A 26,257-nucleotide genomic window follows, 5' to 3' on the forward strand; every position below is an offset into this window, starting at 1 on the left:
GATAGAGCTTCATATGAAGCAAACGAGAGCACTAGCTCCAGGATTCAAAGTTTACTGAGGTGTAGAGACTGTAGGTGGACAGGGAAGGGAAGTATAAACATTCTGCTCTCCTGAGCAGAGGACAGCTGAGGGGGAGTTTGTTTTAACATACGCCTCGACTCACACATGCTCTGCTTTCTGAGAGCCAGGTCTACACCGGGGGTACTGGAAGGTTATTGTCAGGCAATGTGTACAAAACTAGCCTTAGGAAAGAGCCGTGCCAAGTTCTCCCCGACTCAGAGAGATTTAAACAAACATCTTGGGAGTGAAGGACATTTGGGATTTAAAGGTAAAGTCACAGAAAAAAAAAATACAGCATGAGGTTCCCTTCTTTAAAAAAAAAAGGAAAAAAAAGCCGACTATGATTTAAAGGTACATACATAGAAATGTGCCAAACAACTTGGAAACACTGGGAAAATGGTTTGGAATGCAGGAAGACAGGTGGAGCATTTGGGCACAAATATGTTTGCAATTTCACCTGGTACCAGAAGTAACGGAAATTACACACTTTCCCCTTTACCTGATTAAACTAATAATAATAATAATAAAAAGAAAAAATTAAATACAAAACATTTTGCCCCCAAATTTTTTTTAAACCAATCTACACATAATAGGCATGTGTAGTGTTTTTTGGTAAACATGTTTACCTAAAGCTGTGTAATTTCTTTACAGTCAACAGCACCTTGATATACGCACACATGGTTCTGCCCATAGTCATCTTCCCATTAAATCTAATCACATGGTTCACAGAGCCAATAATTCTCTGAGTCGGTCTGGTGGAGAGGCCTGTGGTTAACTCTGAGCAGAAGTGGTTATGCAGAACAGAGATGAGAGTGAGAGCATGTGTAATTGTGCACAGGGGATGTGATCCTACAAGTGCGCTGCCTGCAAGTTAGACTTCTGTCGACACTTCTGAGAGAAGTCCATGTGTGACAGCTCATTCTCAGTTCACTTGAATTATTTTATCTGTGCTTTTGTGTTAAATAAAATTAAACTACATTTGAAGACAACAGGAAAGAGCATTCGCAATTAACTAAACTTTTATAATCACAGGGGTTAAAGCAAAAAAAAAATCCTGAACTTTTTTCCGGGGGTTGGGGGTTGCAGGGGCAGACACATACACAGAGTTATTTGGCAAAAAATTATTTGATTATTATTTGACAATTATTTGAATGATTTTCCTTGAAACTAACTAGTAACGGTATCTGCTGTTGCCATTAGCCCTTGACAGGCTCAGACTACAGATTATGGTGGGATATTTGAAACAGCAATACCAAGAAAGTTTACTCACTACAATATGGTGCAAACACATGTAACATTTAGGATGCTTTTGATATTAAGTTTAGCTGGTTAGCTTTGTCCTTGACAGGGTACAAGATGACCTACAATCTAAAACATGACATTTCTGAAATTATTTTGTTCAAAAGAAATAATGGTAAATTAAATACTAGGAAATTAATATAAAATAGGAAATATACAAAGACAGTTTACTACAGAAAACTACAGTTCAGTACAACAACAAAAACATTAAAATGGTCCAAGAACTGGTAACTTAAACAGGGTTCGTACAGATATTGCTAAATAAAATTCCAGGACTTTCAAGGACTTGCACTACTTTTTTGGTTTTCAAGGACTAAAATCAGATCTCACTTATCAATCAATATTGTTATTATCTTTCAAATTCTAATAAACAAACTAATAAAACAAAATGGTACAAATAAAGTGCAGCACATGCAAAGAATGCAATGACTGTGGCAACTTTAACATTTGAAAGGATACTATGCCAAAGATATCGCTTTCCTTATTTAAACTGATTTGTTTTTCATTAATATATGATTGACCTGAAAAATGAAAGTGACCTCTTTCTTCAGTGACATGAAGAAAATGTCATACACTTGGAAAATTTAGCTTTATCACACTCATAGACTCTAGGGGTGTGACAATACACTTAGCTCGAGACAATGTTTTAATACTTTAAGAAATTTTCAAATGACAAAATATTTGTCTTTAAAAATCACAAAAAGTAAAACAATGCAGTTGTATTTTGAAATGTTTTAACTAATCTAGGGCTTAACTAATGATTATTTTGCTAATCAAGTAATCTACTGATTATTTTGACATGTGAGTAATCTAATGTTTTTTAGTAATATAAATAGAACTAAGTGGAAAAACTATATTTTAATATGACTATATTTATATATAAAGTAACAATGAGGCTAGGGCTGGACGATATGGCCTAAATTTATATCACGATATATTTATTAATTTCGGTCGATACGATATAATTCCGATATCGATATGAACACTTATTTTAAAAAAGCCTCGTAAAAACTGCCACAACAGATGTCTGTGCATACAAACTTATGAAAAATGAATTTGACAAGTCTTGACACCTCATATAAAACCATATAATACTTTGGGGAGAAAAAAAACCCAGCACAAATAAATGAATGTTCACCTTTTATTTGTATTTAGCCTTCATACAAACAAGAAATGTGAAATCACTGTCAAATAAACATCTCAGACTCACGCCATCGAAACTTTTCTGTTCCCTTCGGTTCCCTTCAGAGATACATTCATATAAAACTACCGCGCCGTGTTATGATTTTGAAACGTGCAGTGCTCATGTTTATTCAACGTCAAACACCACAAATAAAACACTGGGAAACACTGGTAATGTATATCGAAATATCGGAAATGTGTTTAAAAATCATATCACCGTTATTGAAAAAAATTATATCGCGATACATATTGATATTGAATTATTGTCCAGCCCTAAATGAGGCAATAATAATTGGCCTCAAATAAAGTATCAAAGCCAAGTACATGGTTTTATTGAACAACACTGTTAAATACATAATGTAATATGCCTATATTATAACAAATACCTGCAGAGGGCGCTAACGGCCTGGTGATGTTTCATGTGATTCAACGATGTTTAAATCCATTTCATTTTAATATTTGGCCACATCTAAAGTCAGAAACTTATTTTGAAATCGCGATATACAATAAAGTGCATATTTAGAAATATGTTGATGTATTCCCCTGTGTTGGCATAGGTTTAATAGTCTTGACTTGCATTACAAATCAAGTATGTTTTCCCAGATGAATGTTAAGCTACCCAAACTCACCGCATATGCAGAGGAAGAGTTTAGTACCTTTTCAAAAATACAGGTAAACGCATTCTGGCAATCATATCGTTCTTATGGAGATGACATGATTACTCTGAGCTGTTTACAAAGCTCCGCTGCTTTTTAAATAGCTTTTCTATGTAAATATGACGCTAGATGGAAATCTTTGACTGTTGCGCCTCACAGCTTTTTTTAATGTGTTGCGCTCGAGACCCAGGCTTCTCATTCATTCATAAGCTGTGACTCTGCAATTGAATACGATTATGCGCGTCTCGTGTTTATAAGAGCAAAAACTAGTAATGGCTAGTAATGTTAGTTTGGTTGAGAGGGGAAGCTGTTTTCCTCTCATACATTGGTAGTCGAACTCATGAACTGATTCAACGATGTTTAAATCCATTTCATTTTAATATTTGGCCACATCCAAAGTCAGAAACTTATTTTGAAATCGCGATATACAATAAAGTGCATATTTAGAAATATGTTGATGTATTCCCCTGTGTTGGCATAGGTTTAAATGACTTGCATTACAAATCAAGTATGTTTTCCCAGATGAATGTTAAGCTACCCAAACTCACCGCATATGCAGAGGAAGAGTTTAGTACCTTTTCAAAAATACAGGTAAACGCATTCTGGCAATCATATCGTTCTTATGGAGATGACATGATTACTCTGAGCTGTTTACAAAGCTCCGCTGCTTTTTAAATAGCTTTTCTATGTAAATATGACGCTAGATGGAAATCTTTGACTGTTGCGCCTCACAGCTTTTTTTAATGTGTTGCGCTCGAGACCCAGGCTTCTCATTCATTCATAAGCTGTGACTCTGCAATTGAATACGATTATGCGCGTCTCGTGTTTATAAGAGCAAAAACTAGTAATGGCTAGTAATGTTAGTTTGGTTGAGAGTGAAAGCTGTGTTCCTCTCATACATTGGTAGTCGAACTCATGAACTCGAACATGATATCAACAAGTGTTTTTAAATGTATGACGACTATCTTTTTTTCCCGCAGCCAAACGCCACATGCCGGAGATCCGGCACGGTGCCGGAGAACCTTAAGCCCTGTATAAATGTGACATTTCAGAGTAAAATAACAAATGTAGGGTTTAATTTTGAGATTGAGATTTGATTGGACCATGAAAATCCCGCTATGATGAGGATTCCCATAATTTAACCAATTAATTCCATGATTTTTCATAGGATAATAATTTTTTAAAAATAATTTCATAGATATCAGAATGATAAGAAAAATGTATATTGACTAATGTTATTAAACTAAAATAAATAAAAAATAATTTTCTGCTATATTCTGCAAAAACAAAAAAAACTTGTTGCCATGACAAAGAATTGAATAAGTTCAAGTTAATTTGCTAAAAAAAACTAAAAACAAAAAAATAAACAAAGCTATATAGAAATATTCAAATTAAAAGAAGCACAAGCTAAAATAAAATGAAAACAAAGCATGAACACTCATTCTAAAAATAATTCTATAGAAATATTTTAATAATTGATTGATATTGACTATTGAAATTTCCACTTTTTTATAAAAAAAATTATTTCCCTGTTATTTCTGTTGGAACACACAGTATGATAATGTTAGCTTATTATGTTAGCTTCAGATGTGGAGAAAGCTGCATTTCAATAAACTACAGCTGGAAAAATATAATTTAACTGAAAGACATATTTTCCATGTAGAACAATTTGCACAGAAATTGTGAATATTCTGACCTGTGGTGAACTGGCCCTTCATCTTCTGGAACACAGGATCTTGAGCGGTGGCTTGAGCTCGCCGGGCCAGGGACTCTGAGGCAGCGCTTGAGAACATAGTGGACACATTAGAGACATTCTCCAGGCCCACGCCGAACGTGCTGACCAGCTTTTTTACAAAGTTGAGCGTATGTGGAGTGATTTTAGCATCAGACACAGCTCCGCTCTTTTCGAATGCCACCGAGTAGCATTTTGCCAGCCCTTGCTGGAGCTGCCGCAGGACCTGTGGAAGGAAATGAGGGGAAAAATGAGAAACCAAGAGACGAGGATGAATGGTTAACGAGTCTTTATCAATTTACCATGAAGGATAACACCATTCCCACATATTCAATCCAATTTGCCATTTTGATAATACTAAAAATCCTTCAGAGGCAAAGATGTTCACCAGAGAGATCTGTAAAAGCCCGCCTCTACCGGTCTCTGCTGCAGAGATTAAGCTTAGACTTCAAGAGAAGAAGATCGCCATTAACAGACTAATTTAGACTGGGACTACACTTCATCAATGTCTGGAAAATTAAACCAACGTTTTACTTCACTGAGCTCTCTCAATGCCAATTTCTTTCATCCTCCAGTTCTCCTTGCTAAACTTTCTTTCCTCGCCCTTTCCCGTCCCGAGTGTCCCACAGGAACGGGGCTCTTGCGTCCCTGTCCAGTCTCGATGCATCACCGCATCAGCCCTGTCACGGCAATCCAATCTCCCCACGTTTGGTCTACACTCCCCTCACCCATCAATCACGGCGAGCCCCTCGCCAAAGCCCGATTAGCACTGGAGCGCCAATGTCCACCTGCGCTGCAAAACCACTTTTCAGCCTCACTGAGCCCCAATCGTTCCCCTCTGTCAGCTTTCATCTGCTCAGCTGGCCCTCTGAAAACAGCTACGTGTACGAGAGCATGCAGTGTTAGACTAAAGAACGTAAGCAAACTGGACAGAAAACGCATTCATGTCATGTTTAACTTGCGCTAAGGGCTGATGTGCTTTAAGAGGTAGCCACTCGCTTCTGGAATACAAAAACACTCGCTTTAACACATGAAACCGCTCACCTCCTCATGCCAGTTCTCTCTGAACCAGACCATCTGGTCCACGATGCCCTCCAGAGAGGAGAGCAGGGTGGGGTGGAGCTCACGCTGCATGTGCATGATCCGGCTGCAGCGCCACATGGGAGCAGTGGCACGGATGGGACCCGGGTCGGACGCTGAGTGGGTCTGGGCAGCCGCCGAACTGGGCTGCTGCTGGCCAGAATCTGGGGGAAACAGAAATGACAGCACATGAAGGAAAATGATGACTCTTGTAGGACTTTGTGTGAAAAAACTCCAGTCATACCGCTCTTGTAACGCTCCCTCTGCTCGATTTTCAGCGTCAGGTACAGGGTTCGGATCGGAAAGTACACCGCTTGAGGGTAGACACGTCCCACCTAAGAGAAACAGTCGCAGATTACATTTCAGATCGTCCCTGTGGGTTTGGGTCAGAGCGAGAGAAAGAAACGTAGTGCTGACATGTTTTGAAACTTCTCTGTGATAGTGCAGGCTTTTGAAAATGAAACCGGGGGAAACAGAAATGACAGCACATGAAGGAAAATGATGACTATTGTAGGACTTTGTGTGAAAAAACTCCAGTCATACCGCTCTTGTAGCGCTCCCTCTGCTCGATTTTCAGCGTCAGGTACAGGGTTCGGATCGGAAAGTACACCGCTTGAGGGTAGACACGTCCCACCTAAGAGAAACAGTCGCAGATTACATTTCAGATCGTCCCTGTGGGTTTGGGTCAGAGCGAGAGAAAGAAACGTAGTGCTGACATGTTTTGAAACTTCTCTGTGATAGTGCAGGCTTTTGAAAATGAAACCGTATGGGGAAAGCAATGAGATGGACAAACATCAAGGGCAGATTAAAACCATGGCTCAATATGACACTCGCTAAAAGCTTGTCAAGCCCTAGTGTACACTTTCTCCCTTTCAGAGAAGTGCTGTGTCCTTGAACAGCATCACAAAGAGAAGGTTCAGGCTGTTTAATGATGTAGCCCATAAACTCGTGTATTTATCAAAACGGCACTGATACGTTGGCACTATGGACAAATGTCTTTTTTAATTAACAGTACAGTAAAGCTTGTATGATTACAAGTAACAGCACAGTAACAGTATATTGATATATGACACATTTTTGCCAGAATACAAAACCCAAAATGTTACATAACCATGCAGCAAATGGCTATTTTTGATAATGCAGTAAATTAATTACTTAAAATAATTAATTGCATTTGTATGCCAATTGGAATCAAGTGAGGGAACCTAATAAATTGCAAATTCTGTACATTTTAACTGTACATATACATAACATTTTTATACATTATTTCATATTTATATATTAAAATTTAGTTTTAGTATTAAAACGATAGGTCTTCTGGGCAAAAAGTGTAGTTTTTAAAGGTCTTTAAAGTTGTGCATTGTGCAGCTTCCATCTGTCAAATGAAATAAAACCAAAAGCACAATATGGCTTAATCCCTTCATCAATTATGTTTTTTTTTTGCGCGTTTCAAAGTGAAGCATGGAGCCTCAGAAGGGCTCAGTTCACAGTGAATGCTGTGAACTCATTTATTGTATGTGCTGGGAGTTTAGCGCACATTTGGGAACGCAACGCCCACCAGTTTATGCTTTATTTTCACGGCAGATGATTGCAGCATTTCACTAGATTTGTAGTGAGACGTGTTTTTGTAAGCCTGTTTTTACTGAAGCTGGAGTTTTTCTTCAAAATAAACGCTCTACTGTGGTTTCCGTCAAAATAAAATCTTAAAAGTGCAGTATGAATTGCTGACAGCTAGCGGTTTAAATGAGTAAAGTTGCTGCAGTCCAAATTCTAAATATTTCTTTCAAGTGTAGAAATTAGGAAAGAAGTATTGTAATTTCCCCAATGTAGTGTAACGCAAAAATAATATACCTATAAAATAATCATTTTCATTTATTTTACAGTGCAATTGTTTTACAATAATATGGATATTACTGCCATAGGAATAACAATAATATAAAATTGTTGTTATTATATTCTAATTTGTTTGGCTTCCTAAAACACCAGTGTGAATGTAATTTAGATGGAGACAGTATACCACAATTAAAAAGAGGGTTGAGTCCCCTTTAAAATTCAGATACAAGTCAATTATTTTTTTCTGACTTAAGTTTTCTTAGTTAAGAACATGGGTTGGAGCTCTTCATTTTGAAATCTCAAAGTGCATTAGATAGAAGAATTTAACTTTTAAATGTACAAAATTTTGAAACCACGAAAGCCTCTAGAGGCTTCTTACCAATCCTATACAGTGGGGAAAAAAAGTATTTAGTCAGCCACCAATTGTGCAAGTTCTCCCACTTAAAAAGATGAGAGAGGCCTGTAATTTTCATCATAGGTATACCTCAACTATGAGAGACAAAATGAGAAAAAAAATATCCATAGTTGATTTTTTCACACCAAGCTGCTTACCTATTGTAGATTCAGTCTTCCCAGCCTGGTGCAGGTTTACAATTTTGTTTCTGGTTCTAATAATTGCTCCCACAGTTTTGGCCATGGTGGAGTTTGGAGTGTGACTGTTTGAGGTTGTGGACAGGTGTCTTTTATACTGATAACAAGTTCAAACAGATGCCATTAATACAGGTAACGAGTGGAGGACAGAGGAGCCTCTTAAAGAAGAAGTTACAGGTCTGTGAGAGCCAGAAATCTTGCTTGTTTGTAGGTGACCAAATACTTATTTTACCGAGGAATTTACCAATTGATTCTTTAAAAATCCTACAATGTGATTTTCTGGATTTTTTTTCTCATTTTGTCTCTCATAGTTGAGGTATACCTATGATGAAAATTACAGGCCTCTCTCATCTTTTTAAGTGGGAGAACTTGCACAATTGGTGGCTGACTAAATACTTTTTTGCCCCACTGTATAACGCAAATGCCAAATAAAAAAATAAAAAATTCAGGATAAATAACAAATGGAAAAATATTGCAGATGATTATGCTTAATAAATCATGAGAAGCAGAAATTATAATCACAATTAAAATATGATTAAGTGTGCAGTCCTATAATATATACATTTTATTTAATACTATTATTTATTTACTCATCCTCCACAGACAGTCTACACAACTACCACTTTGATGCATCAAAAAGTTAATAAAGAGATCATAAAACGAATCCATAGCAGTTTACTCCAAATTGTCTGAAGACATTTGATCGCTTAATATGAACAGGTGAGTGTATGACATGAGCGTGAGTAAATGATGACAGAAGTTTCATTTTTGGGTGAACTATTCCTTTAACAAATGGCATGAATTTTGGGCAGTACTATGTGTTTGAACTAGCTGATAACCTGTTTAAAAACAGCACTTATTTTTGCTTTTCAATTTAATGCTGCAGATATTGCATACCGCTTATTTAAGCTGCAGTCAAAGAACCAATTTGTGAGGCCTATTTCACAGCTTTTGAAGAAAAATGCCCCCAGTCTTTATAGTTTAAATCTAACAGACAACGAAGTCTGACTCATAACCAAATCTTTAGATCCTCTTATTGTTATGTAATAGTCCCAAAAACATGCTTATCAACTTGTTCCTCTCCTCTTTCTCCCCTGGCACTGCGATATCCGTGGTGTGAATGTTGTCCGCATCAGTGTGTGGGGGGATGAAGACCAATATGGAGGAGGCAGACAGCACTCCTTCTCAAACCGCCCGCAGCCCCTCTCAGGTCTCACAGCACCTAGCTCAAGCAGTCCATTAGAGTGGAAACACGATCTTCGTCAAACAGACGGCAGAAAGCAGGCTGGCCTTTAGGTGTAAAGAGACACCTCGGAGTCCAGATGGGCTTTTACATGAAAAGCAGCCATGGCCAAGACCTTCTGTTAAGAGCTTGTTAAGTATCGCATTAAAAATGAACGAGGCAACGGGGGACAGATCATCCCTAAAATTGGAGAGAAGTCTCATCATATTTTAGGGTGTGTGCGCATGCATGTGATGGGTGTGTGTGTGTGCATAAAGGTGTTAAGAGTTTTTCTCGCCTCGGTTTCATCTCAAGGCACCCCACAGCTCACCTTCATCAATATTTCACCAAACGTTTTTAAAACATCCCACCAACTGGAGCACAGCTAAATAATTCAGAGCCTGAGATAAAGGTGCTCCATCCGCTGGAGAAATCATGAGTTTTACAAAACGTCTACCTTTTACTCGTCATCGCTGCCTTAGATCAGACCCAAAAGATCCTTCAACAAGGAGTCTTGTCATCCCTAAAACAGCCTTGACAACTCCATTAATTGAGATTATGGTGTGCAAACATATCTATTTCTTTGGGTGCTTATCAGGGACTCAAGTGTACTTAATCGCAAAGTGAAGCATTTCCACTGCACGGGTGCGTCAGTGCTGAAATGGAGAGATTAGAAGTCGCTGGTCTGGCAAGTATACGTGAGAAAAGAGGTGGTTGAGCTGCATGCAAAACCCGTTTGGAACAAGTCAGTGAATAAGAGGGGAATTTCGCCGTCTTTTAACGTGGGTTAAGTACACAGAACTCTCTCTCCGTCTCCTTTTTTCTCCCTCTCTCTTTGGGCCCCTGGAGCAGCTGTTTTCTCTTTGAAGTTCAGGAGCTTTTTAAATGGCTTGGAAATAATACTCCATCAAGGAGGGCAAATTAGTCTCTTGTTTAATTGGCGGTTCTGTTCTCACAGTTGGAGAGTGTTTGATATTAACCCAATAAATAAAATATATAAATTTGCTTTGCATATATAAATAAAAAGGGAACCGGTAAAAAGAGGGTCTTGACTGCAGACTGTCTTTCGTAAATGAAATTAATCTCAATTAGATGGAAATATCAAGCATGAATGTGCTGCTATAATAAGGTAAAGTAGTGAGCAATCCAACCTGGCTGATGAGGTTGAGGAGAGGTTTCCCCTCTGAGCCAACCAGACACGTGAGAAGCTGAGGGATCCAGGCCAGCCATTGGATGGGCGGCACTCCAATGCAGTATTTGTCCACAGCGTCGGCCAATGTGTTCTTATCATCAAAACTCAACAACCACAGCACCTGAAGAAGAACAGAGACAACAGTTCTGATTTTATAAACCCTGCTGCAGGAGAACATTTCATCTACAAATTTTCTTTGAAATAGCCAGAACTTGTGTAAAATAAAGAAATATGACATTGACATTTTATTTAAAGCAAAAATCATTTTATATTTAATGCAATGGACATTTAAAATAAAATAAAAATAAAATAAATTAAAATGTTCCTCAACCTATGTGAATGACCACCTAACGTTTTCATTTGAAACTAAATCTATATGTCAGAGATTGAAGATGAGGCCATCAGCTCCATGAAATAGCTACTCCAGGGCTTATTGGCTTGTAAAATAATCTCGGCCACCTTACTCCCACCAGTCAGCTGCTGTCTTATTGTGCTATTGTTGGTGGGGCTCTGCGAAGGTGGCTGGTGGGATGCTAACAGATGAACCTTTTCTCTGCTGAGGCCTGATGGAGCCATTAAGCACTGGACAGCCTGGGCTACACAGCTTACGGATAATTACTGATAATCAGCGAGCAGCTACTCTCATTAATCACGTGTAAACTACGCCACTGTCTCTAAAGCTTCAGTGGCCAGCAGCAGTCCAGACACAACCTAAAGTGCTCCTCGCAGTCAAACCCATGCTGGGATGGGTTTGTAGATGAAAAAGCCAAATGGAGCTGTTTGATCTAGCGTACAGCACTCGACAGAGAGCAGACTGCTATGTACATAGTATCCATACAAAACCCATCATCAGGTCTAATAATATAATTACATCCATCATTGGAGGTTCATCAGTCTGAACGCAGTGCATCCCCCCCTGCCGCAGCTGCATTAATTCAGAAATGGCACACGGTGACAGATATGCCCCCATTTAACAAAGCCATCAGAGCAGAATTGGTTTACTGGACCACAAATGAGCACGGAGTTTGCCTCTGTGTTATGGTAAATGGGTTTAATGGTAAAACTAATTACAGGCCTGTCAAAAAAGATGCTATCCCATTATGACATGCTCTGTACATCTCTGCCAACCATTTTTGCCTGTTATTGACAAGAAAAACACTAAGTACATGTTGCCCTCTAGATTACACAGTACAACTGATCAGTAGTTCTTGCTTCCATACTTTCACTAATCACAACCTATGGGTAAGTATAAACTATACCATTTGGCTCATTCACTCAGTGAGGTCAGCAGGAGAGAAAAGAGAGAAGAGGTCGTACCTTGGCAAGGTATTTCCGTGACTTGCTCTCGTTCTGATGGCGGCAGGCGTGTAAATAACAGGTAATGGCAGAGACACCAAGGTGCGGCTGGCGGTCTTTGACAAAGATGTTCTCCAAGTAGTCGCCCCACATAGCCCAGGCTTTCACCAGAACATCATGCATCTGCACTGCAGCAGAGAATGCCTTATTTGCCTCCTCTGACCTGGAAGAAGAGACAATTCAAATGACAAGGGAATTTGTCACTTCTGACCATTACGATCTTGAAAGCTCGAAAATGCAAAGAATATGAGCAATTTGGTGGATTAAGCTTGAGTCAGTAAAATTTCTGCCAGTGGTACACTGGTAAACAGGAGGCATTTAAACTTTATCATAATTATATATCCGCTTCTTATTGGCATTTCACTATAAATCTGGGAAGCATCTAACAGAAAAAAAAACTTGATGGAAAACACTATTCTAAAATCTATCCAGTATTTCAGCACCTAACTGAAATTAGCTGACCGGGTCCAATATTTTGTTTCATCAGCCGTTTTAGAGCTTTGAGAATTTGTCCCCTGAGAGTATCTTTTCTAGGGCCCTTTATAGAAGAAGCAGTTTAAGAATAGAAGTTGAGAAAGGCTCATAAAGGGCTTTATAAGGGACTGAAAGCACTGGATGGGACTCATAATCTGTGCTTGAAGCCTCTGCCCTTACCATTGCCATCTCTAAATGCTACTCTATGACACACCTACTAAACCAATCACATATAATGGAAACGTTTAATGAGTATGTGGCAAGCAACAAAATTACACTTGATTGCAATGGGAGTCTGGGGAGCCCAAATCCACTGAAGCGTCAAGTCAGTCGTGAACATGTATAATACGTTTCTGCTCATGGCCTTTGCCGAGAGTCGGGTAAAGTCCCCACGCCCAGTCAAGTGTCAAACATCTTCCTCCGACAGCTCTACTGCTTTATCAAATCCCTATGTTAATATTCATAGAGAGCGAAAATTTAATGATTACATTAGGCCCTGCTGAGGCTGGGGGAAACTTCTGCTGATCACAGAGATTTCACAAATTGCTATTGAGTTAATTATTCAGCATGTGTGTATTTAATAAGTTACTGCAATCCAGCGCCAGGCTCTGGGCTTGCCATCAATTCACCCATGATGAGGAAAAGAGGAAGGCCTATATAGAGCTATGGTGTTGCAAAAAGGGGTAGTTATCTGTTTATTTTTGAATGACATGATTCTCTGTTTTGGTCTGGATATGTTAATATATTAATAAAATGCAATTCATACTGACACAATCACTTGAATTCACCTCCTCTATCCTCTAAATTAAAATTCACTTTGATATCCAATTATTTTGATCCAATTTCAAAACAAGCAGTTTTGTCATATAATAATTTTGTAATAATAACCGTATAATATAATAAAAAAAAATTCTCTCTCAAATAATGTATGAAAAGATTAAATTTCTTAGAACTAAGTGAATGCATTTTAAACTAGATTTCACCTGTTCATTATCTTGGCAGCTTCTTGGCAGTCAATGAGCCTTATCTGTTTGTTATATCTCGTAGGAGGTTAAAACACCTGGCCTGATTGCACTACAAATTAATCTACAGTATTCGGAGATGTATAACAATTACATGACAGATTCTCACCAGGAAATGCTGACTGACTCGTGAAAATGCCAGTCAATAGAAGTTTGACAGGAGATTATCACTCATCATGAGTTCAGTGTCATTATCCTCTGCTGCAGTCATGCTATATAAGGTTAATTACTCATCATACTCTCATATTGACTGTTAACTACTGTTCTGACCTCATTATTGGCCTAAAGTTTTAGAAGTGATAATTAGATACACAAACACACACAGATGTTTATCTTTCCTCTCCATAATGACTCTTTGTCGAAATTGTTCATTTTAAAAAGTGAGCTCTTAATGATCTTGGTTTCCGATTCTCTATTGTTAGTGCGAAGACTCGTGCACAAAATAAAAGATAACGAGAGCGGCGTCAATTAAAGACAAAGAGAGCGCGAATGAGGGCGATAAGGAGAAGACTCAAAGTGACAGGCAGAAAAGGAGGGAAGATGAACAAAGCCAGGGATCAACTCTTACTTATTGATCTGGGCTAAGAACATGCCCTTGAGAGCGTAGAACTCGGCGGTCATCTCCTTGGTGAAGTACTTCAGGTTAGTAGACTCAATCACCTCCAGACCCTGACAACACAATAACAATGATTGCATTTGAAATTCCTAAAAGTATATTTCATATTTATGAGTTTTTCATTTTCTCATGAAGAACGATTCTACATCCCTCAAAATGGATGGGCCAGACTACACCAATGTGTAGATTTCTGACCTAGAATTCCTATACATCAAAAGTCAACACCACTGACAACAGAGTATATCTGCTGTAGACATCTCTGTAGCTCAATCTAAGACTCCCAGGTGAGAGCCAGTGGCTTAGAGTGTGCCAGAGAAATGATAAAGGGAACAGAACAGGTCCAAGTGATAGCTGAGAGAGAGAGAGAGACGTATTAAATCCAATGGTACTTTAATGACTTGAGCTCAGTTGAGGCAGCTCCATTAATCAGGCTTAAGCGAATGCTGCAGCCAGCAGCCCATTCCTTACACTGTTTGGAATGCATTCCTTACTGTGACAACACCGCAGTCATTCTTGCCGTAATGAGAGCAACGTTATTTGGATTAAGAGAGTCCGGCTAACAGCAAAATCAGCAGGTGTGTCGGCAAAGCAAACTAGATTTGGTATAGATGAAGTCAGTTTGACAGAAGCAATGATAAATAATCCTATTCAGTTAGATGTAAAAACATAAATAAAAATGGTAAGAGAAAAATAAAGGTTATAAACAAATGTATTCTGGTGTTGAAATTTTTTATTTTTTTTTAATTAACCACATCAATTCTTTTTTTTTTCTTTCTTTTCTTTTCCAACTTTGGATGGACGTCTTTGGCTTTTGAGTACTGACTTGTGTTCATGTTCATTCTGTTAAAGTCACCATAAAATCATTATCGACAATATTTATTTTTATGGAATGTTGCAATATTTACCATATTTATTCATGCAGTTTTTAAAATTCATGCGCACTTGGAATTATTATTAAACTGAACTTCTCTCCCCCTCACAGCATCATCTCTTCTCTGATGACATGTGCACAGACAGCACACGTGTAGCAATTAGCAAGCATAAATGATCCAATCAATTCCTGATGGTTAAAATCTAGTCCTGTCCTACATTTTTTCCCTAAAATGACCATGAATTTCAACCATGAAAACCCTCTATCCAGATGCATTAGAATACGGAATGCTCTAAAAGATGCATCAGATCTGGGTCTGACCCCAAAGCCACAGTAATTACACAGGTTATCCTTAAGAAAGATTAGATGACTAGTCATTCAAGAAACCTAATGACTAATTGATCATGCTATAGTTCACTCACCTGCATGCATTCATTCTTGCCCATTACTCCAGCCAACTGCAGGTAGCATTTAACCTGCTGACGGATCTTCTGGAAGCAGTCTACAATAGGCACGGTGGGGATGGTGTGGATGCGACTCAGAATGTCCAAAGCTACGTTGACCAGACCTTGCTTCCGGGCAATCTTCCCATACTGAATAATGGCTGATGCGGAGGCGTGCACTCCAAGCATGGCATTGTTAGTGTTTGGATCATGTTGTGTGTTGGTTTCTCTGTAGCTCAATCTAAGACTCCCAGGTGAGAGCCAGTGGCTTAGAGTGTGCCAGAGAAATGATAAAGGGAACAGAACAGGTCCAAGTGATAGCTGAGAAAGAGAGAGAGAGAGAGAGACGTATTAAATCCAATGGTACTTTAATGACTTGAGCTCAGTTGAGGCAGCTCCATTAATCAGGCTTAAGCGAATGCTGCAGCCAGCAGCCCATTCCTTACACTGTTTGGAATGCATTCCTTACTGTGACAGCACCGCAGTCATTCTTGCCGTAATGAGAGCAACGTTATTTGGATTAAGAGAGTCCGGCTAACAGCAAAATCAGCAGGTGTGTCGGCAAAGCAAACTAGATTTGGTATAGATGAAGTCAGTTTGACAGAAGCAATGATAAATAATCCTATTCAGTTAGATGTAAAAACATAAATAAAAATGGTAAGAGAAAAATAAAGGTTATAAACAAATGTATTCTGGTGTTGAAATTTTTTATTTTTTTTTAATTAACCACATCAATTCTTTTTTTTTTCTTTCTTTTCTTTTCCAACTTTGGATGGACGTCTTTGGCTTTTGAGTACTGACTTGTGTTCATGTTCATTCTGTTAAAGTCACCATAAAATCATTATCGACAATATTTATTTTTATGGAATGTTGCAATATTTACCATATTTATTCATGCAGTTTTTAAAATTCATGCGCACTTGGAATTATTATTAAACTGAACTTCTCTCCCCCTCACAGCATCATCTCTTCTCTGATGACATGTGCACAGACAGCACACGTGTAGCAATTAGCAAGCATAAATGATCCAATCAATTCCTGATGGTTAAAATCTAGTCCTGTCCTACATTTTTTCCCTAAAATGACCATGAATTTCAACCATGAAAACCCTCTATCCAGATGCATTAGAATACGGAATGCTCTAAAAGATGCATCAGATCTGGGTCTGACCCCAAAGCCACAGTAATTACACAGGTTATCCTTAAGAAAGATTAGATGACTAGTCATTCAAGAAACCTAATGACTAATTGATCATGCTATAGTTCACTCACCTGCATGCATTCATTCTTGCCCATTACTCCAGCCAACTGCAGGTAGCATTTAACCTGCTGACGGATCTTCTGGAAGCAGTCTACAATAGGCACGGTGGGGATGGTGTGGATGCGACTCAGAATGTCCAAAGCTACGTTGACCAGACCTTGCTTCCGGGCAATCTTCCCATACTGAATAATGGCTGATGCGGAGGCGTGCACTCCAAGCATGGCATTGTTAGTGTTTGGATCATGTTGTGTGTTGGTTTCATAAGCGGTCACAATGGCTACAAGAAAAAAAAAAAAAAGAAATTGGATCAAAAGTGCTAAAATAATCATTATTTTGTCACTGGAATTTATCGGCATACCCTGATAGTGGTGCTGCCGCCACATAAAGATGCTGCTCCAATGGGAGAGGTCATCGGAGACAATCGGTAGCCTGTTTCTCCAGGTCTTCACCACGGTCTTCATGTCATGGAGGCTAGTGTTGCGGCCCAGGTTGGCGGGCTGGAGGCCTGCATTTATCTGAGCAGCTTCTTGTAGCTCAATAATCTGTTGTGCTGCCTGAATAAGAATAATCCAAGAATAAACAGATGAGAATCTCAATGTAGTTACTTAACATCCAACAGGAAGATGCAACATCCATAAGCTCTCTTTAAAGCGCCTGCTCAGTTTAATTCTGAGGGCTACAGTCATCCAAGAATCCACATATCACACACACAGAGCTCTCCGAGATCTATTACTGAGACTGTATTACAGGCTTATGATTCCTATTGAGAAAGAAAAAGAAATAGACAAACAAAGTCTCGAGGTGGCTGAATGAATGGATGGATCAAAGTATCTTAAAAGCCATTCACTCCGGAACAGGCAGAGAGAGGGAAGCGCACAAGTGAAGCACCTAATCACGCTCTCAGACGACACTTAGACCACACCAGCAGAGGACACCGGCCACGGTGACCCAAAAAAACGCTACCCATTCCTCACAAACTACCGATGCACGACCTTAACATATCAGCCAGTAAACACACACCGCACTCTTACCGAAATGCCACATGGATCTTTAATCTCCTGTGCGAATTGGAAAAGAAAGACGTGAGGGAGGGAGTCTGGCACTTACAAGGTGATTTACAACATGAGGGTTTACCATGAGTAGCTTGAGCCGTGATAATGAATTATGCCCGCGAACACACATACACGCATCCAAAAACAATCCGTTCAATAGTAATGCCTGCTTTACAAGATAAATGCCTCAAATCAGTCTATGGACTTGCCAAATCAAATCCCCCCAAAACAAAATAAATTAAGCAATACAATATTTCTCACAATTATCTGTTAATATCAGCTGATGGCACATTATAACCTTCATTCTGAGTGCCCATTCATCATGTAAATGTAATTTTTTAGCAGGTATTTAATCAAACACTATCTGATGTGGAAAAGTAATTACGAGCCATTTTAAACTTGGTGGCGTTCTCACTCTCTGTCTCACGGCTCCTGTCTGCCTCTCACGTCCCTTCCAATCACTCTTATTGGACTTGGTTTTTCAGTATGGTTGCATTAAGGAGTGTAGGTGTAAACAGATTCAATTATCAGCAAATTCAATTATGAAGTCAATGGCTATGGGGCAAAGACTGAATTTCTGAAAGTATGGCTAAAACAGCCAACAAAGTGTGGCCAATAACGTATTTTAAGAGGAGCTGGTTCTTCACCAACACTATTTATTAATGATTAACTGCTTAAACGAACCGACTTTGTTGTTATATATAACTTAATAAACTGAACTTGGTTTTTATTTACCAAAACAACTGTCAGTGACGAAATTACATTTGGATACTGAATTGTGATTAGTATTCTATTGTACTTTCTCCACTTTGAATCATATTTACCATATCACAAGTGGAGAAAAAAATATAGGGGAGAAAAAAAAAACAAGCATGACGCATATCTTAATTTCTATTTTTTAACATATTTTGAATATTTTTGCATTGAAATGTAGATAATTAATTTTTTTATTTAATTAATAAATTTTAAAAAATGTACATTTTAAATATAAAATTGCTGGATATAACGCAAGATCATCTTTCAGCACACAATCAAGTTTGATTTCTGGCTATTTGTAGTAAACAAGTTTGCACACTTCTCATTTGGAGCTTAAATTTGAACACTTTTTTGTGTTTCATACACTGATATTTCCTTCAGAAAATGATAATTATTATAGAATTATTTTTCAGTGTATAATTGTGTCAGTATGTTCTGCTTGTTTCTTCATTTTAGCAAGCAGTCCACAGAAAAAAAAATTGTGAACCAATAAACAAACAACAATAAAAAAAAAATTATTAACAATATTAATAATTAATGTTTTAACATTTTTTATAATAAAATGCTAAGAATAAGATAAATGATGACATACTAATAGGATAAAGCATCAAAAATCCCTTATATTCAAGATGTTCGGATTTCATCCACTACAAACAACACTTCAATCATGCAGGCCACAGAACCATCAGCCATTCCCCATAACACACTGTGTGGTGTAATCACAATCTCCAACAACAACGCCTCAATTCCTCAGTTTAGCTGTCATATTTGCCATCACACCACAACTGAGCTCAAGAGAGTCTCTAACAGTCCCCCAGAGGACGTGGTGTGTGGACAGCTCTCACACATTACCCTAATCTACAGGCACACATCACCTCCGCTCCGTCCCATTGTGTGCTCTGCCTGATTATGCGTGTGGCAGTCAGGAGGCTGTTCTTTCCGCTGAATATTAATACAAGCTGCCTATTGAGCACCACAATGGTGCAGTCAACACTATCTCAGCCATTTTAGAAAGGGCTAAAGGGCCAAAAAGAGGGAGGGGGGGAAGAAGGGACCAGGTCTGATAAATGGAGAAGTGATATTGTGCAAAAATGCACAGCGAAAAAGGCAATTATAAGCAAAGTGTCAGCTTTAACCACTCTCTGCAAGAAGGGTTTGTATAAAGTCACACACTTGCAAATGAAATGAGATTGCCAGAGTCTCATGCTTGTCAACCTAGGTATCTAAACAGATGTTCTGCTTTTGAGATATCATTATTTAAAATTGACAATCAATTTAGATTAGATCGCTAGTGGTGCTCTGATTGAGTTGCCCAGCTTGAAAAAGTGAAAAACCCCATCAAGAACATTAAATTAGAGCTAGAGAACGTCCGGTTATAGGGGGTCCTCACCTGCAGCAGAGGTGTGTGCACGTGAGAGACGATATGTGGCAGTCTCCTCCATTCTCTGATGGCCAGACTGCTGGCCATCTCCACTAGCCGCTCAATGAAGTTGAGCTGCTGCTCCTCCGGGTGACAGATGGCCAGGTAACCGCGATGCATATTCACCTTCCAGGCCATCTCCTTTGGACAGCTCAGCTCCACCTGATGCACACAGAAACGCAGCTGTATCAGCATACACTACACTCACTTGATTACTTTCCTGTTTTTAAAAATTAGTATTTTATGCTCACCAAGGCTGCATTTGTTTGATCAAAAACAGAAATACTGAGAAATCATTTTATAATTTAAAACAACTGTTTGCTATTTTAATATATTTAAAAATCTAATTTATTTCTGTGATGGCAAAGCAGAACTTTCAACAACCATTACATAGTCTTCGGTGTCACATGATCATTACGAAATTCATTCTAATAAGCTGATATAGCACTCAAGACACATTTCTTATGATTATTAATGCTGACAATAGTTGGACTGCTTAATATTTTTGTGGAAACTAGGGGTGTGCGATATTTCCAAGAGAAATTTGTCAACCGGTAGAGATTTTGGACTATTATCTCTATCGCAGTAACTGTTTCTAAACGCTGTCAGAGAGGCACGTAAACGTGATGACGGTGCTCATAGAGCGTGGGAGTACTGATCTGAGTTATTTATTTATGATTTAACACCATGTCAGCAGCAGTGGCTATATTCATGGCAAGAGGAAACATTTCAATTTCACAATTCAATAGTATATATAATTTCAAAACAATTATAATAATTTTGTTTGAAAATTATATATATAAATAAATAAATGTACAAATATACAAAAACATACATATAATAAAAATAATAACAAGAACAAAAGTAATAAGAACAATTATATAGAGCAGTGATGGGCAAACTTGGCCCTTCCAGGCCACTTTCCTGCAGAGATTTGATCCAACCCTGATAAAACTCACCTGCCTGTAACCTTCTAGTAGTCTTGAAGATAATGATTAGCTGGTTCAGGTGTGTTTGATTAGGGTTGGAGCTAAACTCTGAAGGAAAGTGGCCTGGAAGGGTCAAGTTTGCCCACCCCTGCTCTATATAATTGTTCTTATTACTTTTTAAGTCTTTCAGGTTAATGCATGAAAGATTATGCATGACATAATCTTAATTATTGCATGACAAAAAATTTAAAATCGTCCCAGGAGAATTCTTTTAAAATTGTCCATTAATATATTTTTTGAATAAAAAAAGTTGCCTAGCATCATTTAAAATTGGACATTCAATTAAAATATTTTATACTCAAAAGATTGTTCACAGACCGGTTTCTCTTCCCCTTTCAACAGATAAGAATGAGTGAGTCTTGTATCATTGAGATATTATTGCCACTTTAAAATGCCAGTCCTTTCAAGTATCCTCACAAACACAGTAATTTAGGTCTTAAAGGCACAATATGTAATTTTTTGCCACTAGAGGGTGAGTATTCAAAATAAACAAAGGCGTAGTTTGATGACGCTGTGACCGAGTGTGAAATCATGGGAGTTGTGGTCTTCATCACCACAGCCGATGCAATCCGACGGGACTCGGGCAGAAATCATGTTCATGGATGAGCTAATGATTTATTAACGTAGTAGAATGAAGCAGGTTGAGGCTGAAAGCCGTCAAAGTGAAAGAAGGCCGCTAAACATGCGTGACACGGAAATCGAGGGTTTCAATGAATATGACGTCATTGGCAGGCGACACAATTACACTATATACACGGTCCATGTCACTAGTTAAAATTGCTTATTTCTCTGGATTTAAACATTCTTCGAAACATTTGGGATAATGCAAGTACACAAGTCAGCAAAATATATAAAACTGTTCTAGTGGTTTTTGGATATTTTAATAAATTCTTACATATTGTGCCTTTAAGTGCAAGCAAACAGCTGAGAAGGAAAATACACATGTAACAGTATATTGGAGCCGGGCAGCTCTTAAAGTGATAGCGGTCTAAAATTCCTGCTTTCTGTCATTCATGTTAATCAAACAACAAGAGAGAAAATCTCTCACTGCTCTTGACTAAATCACTTTTGTAACTTTAATAAGCAGAAATTTACTCGGTAAAGAATATGCAGTGCTTTTATTCATTTGATTTGTTTATTCAACTTATATAGCATTTCTTATTTATTTGCTCTGCTGTAGTTTTTTTTTGTCCTATTGCTTGTGATTAGTTTCTTATTTAATTGCTAATGGTTTACTTGACTTCAGTGAGCTTGAGTTTTTTTTTTTTTTTAGGCTAGTATGAGTCTTTTGGTGATGTTGACACTGGTGACAATTATGACATTTCTATGGTATCAAAAATGTTGATATCAAAGACCTCATTTTAAGCAAAAACAATCGTGATATATATTGTCACCATGAAATAAAATGACTCGTATCATGATATAAGATAGTGGTCATATCGCTCATCCCTAGTGGAAACCTTGACATTTTTCAGGATTCTTTAATTTATAGGAAGTTCAAAAGAACAGAATTTATTTTGAAATTCTGTCAGAATCTATCAGAATTTATTTGAAATAAATACTGTATATACACACACTGACCCCAACTTTTGAACTGTACGGGACACTAATCTTAGCTCTAGTTTGATTGCTATAAATAATGATTTGAAACTAAAATCCCTATGATTTGAACAGCATGTGTGCCTCAGTTTTTGCTCATGGTCATCTGGTCATCTTATTCCATACTGGGTGCTGCACACTGCAATTCGAGCTAAATAGGTGGTCGTAGGGAGAATAATAAGTCGGTACAGGTTGCTGGCATTGTGCAGTATGATGATGTGAAGGGATTTACTCTCTTTGGTCAATGCACACTTATTACGACCGACATTTGATAAATAACCCTGCGTCAGGGCTGGCCTTATCCACCCGCCTTTAATTGAAAGAAGGGACATTTAAACTTCCTGAGAGCAACTGCTGCTGCCAAGCAGCCTGCCCTGGAACGGAGAAAACAAATCACTTCCCAGTATAGCATTTCTTATTTATTTGCTCTGCTGTAGTTTTTTTTTGTCCTATTGCTTGTGATTAGTTTCTTATTCTTATTTAATTGCTAATGGTTTACTTGACTTCAGTGAGCTTGAGTTTTTTTTTTTTTTTAGGCTAGTATGAGTTTTTTGGTGATGTTGACACTGGTGACAATTATGACATTTCTATGGTATCAAAAATGTTGATATCAAAGACCTCATTTTAAGCAAAAACAATCGTGATATATATTGTCACCATGAAATAAAATGACTCGTATCATGATATAAGATAGTGGTCATATCGCTCATCCCTAGTGGAAACCTTGACATTTTTCAGGATTCTTTAATTTATAGGAAGTTCAAAAGAACAGAATTTATTTTGAAATTCTGTCAGAATCTATCAGAATTTATTTGAAATAAATACTGTATATACACACACTGACCCCAACTTTTGAACTGTACGGGACACTAATCTTAGCTCTAGTTTGATTGCTATAAATAATGATTTGAAACTAAAATCCCTATGATTTGAACAGCATGTGTGCCTCAGTTTTTGCTCATGGTCATCTGGTCATCTTATTCCATACTGGGTGCTGCACACTGCAATTCGAGCTAAATAGGTGGTCGTAGGGAGAATAATAAGTCGGTACAGGTTGCTGGCATTGTGCAGTATGATGATGTGAAGGGATTTACTCTCTTTGGTCAATGCACACTTATTACGACCGACATTTGATAAATAACCCTGCGTCAGGGCTGGCCTTATCCACCCGCCTTTAATTGAAAGAAGGGACATTTAAACTTCCTGAGAGCAACTGCTGCTGCCAAGCAGCCTGCCCTGGAACGGAGAAAACAAATCACTTCCCAGCAGATGTTTGAGCAATTATTCAAGCACGTATCCGTAAATATTAGATGCAAAGCGAACGGAGGGGGAAGAGGGGGAAGAAGAGGAGGAGGAATGGGAGGGCTGCTGGGCTGGACAATTTAATTAGGTGTCACCTTAGGACAGAAACCTGAATGGATTCGTTCCAAGTCTCCTTGAACAAGAGCCAAGAGTATTTATAATGTGTCCAGCCCCTATCACACACTTTTTCTACTTTGTTTTAGAAGTGAAGCCCATAAATTACCCAGCGACGGCAAGGCTACAATTCTGAACAGTCATAAACAATTTGGCAAGCACAGTTAGAGTGTGACTTTCTGCGTAATAAAAGTGGTGCGCGTTCACGTTCTGCAATATGGTGAAACTCCAATAATAATTTGAGGTGCTACAGTGAAGTCATAACTATAGTTTTAGGTTATCTGACTGGGCTGGAAATATGTGTGCAAATTTTACTCAAATAAAATCCAATATCTAGCCAAAAAACATACTTTGGGCAAAGTTTTATAATTTTTTACAATTATGAATATATACATATGAATATATTAGAATGTTACAAAAATCTGTTTTAAATAAATGCTGTTCTTTTGAACTTTCTATTTAAAGAATTCTGAGAAAGAAAATATGTGACCCCGGACAACAAAACCAGTCTTAAGTCACTGGGGTATATTTGTAGCAATAGCCAAAAAAAACATTGTATGGGTCAAAATTATTGATTTTTATTTTATGACAAAAATCATTAGGATATTAAGTAAATATCATGTTCCATGAAGATATTTAGTAAATTTATTATCGTAAATATATCAAAACTTAATTTTTGATTAGTAATATGCATTGCTAAGAACTTCATTTGGACAACTTTAAAGGTGATTTTCTCAGTATTTAGATTTTTTTGCACCCTCAGATTCCTTTCTTTAAATAGTTGTATCTCGGCCAAATCTTGTCCTATCCTAACAAACCATACATCAATGGAAAGCTTATTCAATTTCAAAAAATGACCCTTATGACTGGCATATATCTATAGACTGATTGAGAACTTCACAAGTATTCAGATCAAGTACACAGTTCCTCAAATAAAACATGTACAATTTACTCATGAGCTTTAAATCCCTGTCTGTGTTGAATGGAGTGTGGTACCTGCACTAGAGCCTCTTTCATTGCAGCCCAGTTGGACACTCTCCAGGCACACTCCAGCACCAGGTATGGGTTGTTATGGCCTTTAGATTGCCCATACTCTGTCAGAGGCTCCCACTGGTTCAGCTCTTTAGAACAACTGCAAGTCAACGTAACATTTCATTAAATGTGTGTGGGGTGAGGGTGGGGACAGCTGACCTCTTCCATGGGTGACGCAATTAATTAACTGACACAACAGTTTTTGTCCTAAGCAATGCAAAACAAAAATTTGAGAGTGTAATTTTGGTTACAACCTCTATTAGTAATTTGGTTCTATTTGCACAATAAAGTCTTGGTTAATCCACAAAGCTGTATCTTAAAAATAATGGTGTTTTATTGGCAGTGATTTTGTTGCCCTGGTGCAGTATATTCTTAGTAGTACTGCTTGGCAAACTCATGTATCAATGCATGTCTCAAAGGTTGAATCAGAGCTGTGGTCATTCAACGTACCGTATCCAGTGATCCTCCCACAGCTGGTACTCTGGAAAGATGGCGGGTGAGACATTGTGCTCTTTGCGAGCTTTCTCCATTGCCTTCTCATAGGTTTCTTGAGCCTAATGATGATGGACTCAGCATTATTATTATTATACACAGGGCCCTGAGTAATGTTTGATCTCTTCCCAAATTCTGTGCTTTCCAAATGAATTCTGCATTTTCTATATTAATTCTGCATTCTGTTTTAATGGTTTGATTACATTTTACTAATGTATAATGTCTAAAGAAGAATTTAATAATGTAATTTTAAGCAAATTAATGCATAAAACTAACAATTTAATTTCATAAAGTGTAATCACATGAAATTTGAACAGCCTTTTTGCAGTTTAATATTTACAGACACTAGTCCATAACATGATTTGATTAAGTGTGCAGCCCTTCTTTTTGATTAATTCATTCAAATCTTGCCAAACACATGCAAGGCGATACAATCTTTTCAGTCTCTCACCTGTTCAAAGAAGCCATGCTGCTCGTATGCAATGGCTGTGCTCGTCTCAGGGAACTTGCATCTCTTCTGCCAAAGCCCCGCCCACATATCCTCTTCCTGCAGTAGGGAATAGAGCTCCGCCAGCGAGTCGAGGATCTCCTGAGGGAATACAAGAACACATC

General features: G+C 38.1%; 1 protein-coding gene across 1 annotated transcript in view; it reads right to left on the reverse strand.

Moving 5' to 3' along the window:
• Nucleotides 1-26,257, reverse strand: part of LOC107584185 (transformation/transcription domain-associated protein) — an 83,370-nt gene that overhangs the window by 10,358 nt on the left and 46,755 nt on the right. The window contains exons 43-54 of the mRNA XM_016270690.1: nucleotides 26,097-26,234; nucleotides 25,604-25,707; nucleotides 25,118-25,253; nucleotides 20,088-20,279; nucleotides 17,248-17,443; nucleotides 16,901-17,166; nucleotides 14,268-14,368; nucleotides 12,165-12,366; nucleotides 10,807-10,968; nucleotides 6,553-6,643; nucleotides 5,974-6,173; nucleotides 4,894-5,155 (exon numbers count right to left, since the gene is read on the reverse strand). Coding sequence (XP_016126176.1) covers nucleotides 4,894-5,155; nucleotides 5,974-6,173; nucleotides 6,553-6,643; nucleotides 10,807-10,968; nucleotides 12,165-12,366; nucleotides 14,268-14,368; nucleotides 16,901-17,166; nucleotides 17,248-17,443; nucleotides 20,088-20,279; nucleotides 25,118-25,253; nucleotides 25,604-25,707; nucleotides 26,097-26,234 — 2,050 coding nt within the window. The remainder of the gene's footprint in view (nucleotides 1-4,893; nucleotides 5,156-5,973; nucleotides 6,174-6,552; nucleotides 6,644-10,806; nucleotides 10,969-12,164; nucleotides 12,367-14,267; nucleotides 14,369-16,900; nucleotides 17,167-17,247; nucleotides 17,444-20,087; nucleotides 20,280-25,117; nucleotides 25,254-25,603; nucleotides 25,708-26,096; nucleotides 26,235-26,257) is intronic.

This window comes from Sinocyclocheilus grahami, unplaced genomic scaffold, assembly GCF_001515645.1.
Source record: "Sinocyclocheilus grahami isolate Dianchi unplaced genomic scaffold, SAMN03320097.WGS_v1.1 scaffold57.1, whole genome shotgun sequence".
NCBI lineage: Eukaryota > Metazoa > Chordata > Actinopteri > Cypriniformes > Cyprinidae > Sinocyclocheilus > Sinocyclocheilus grahami.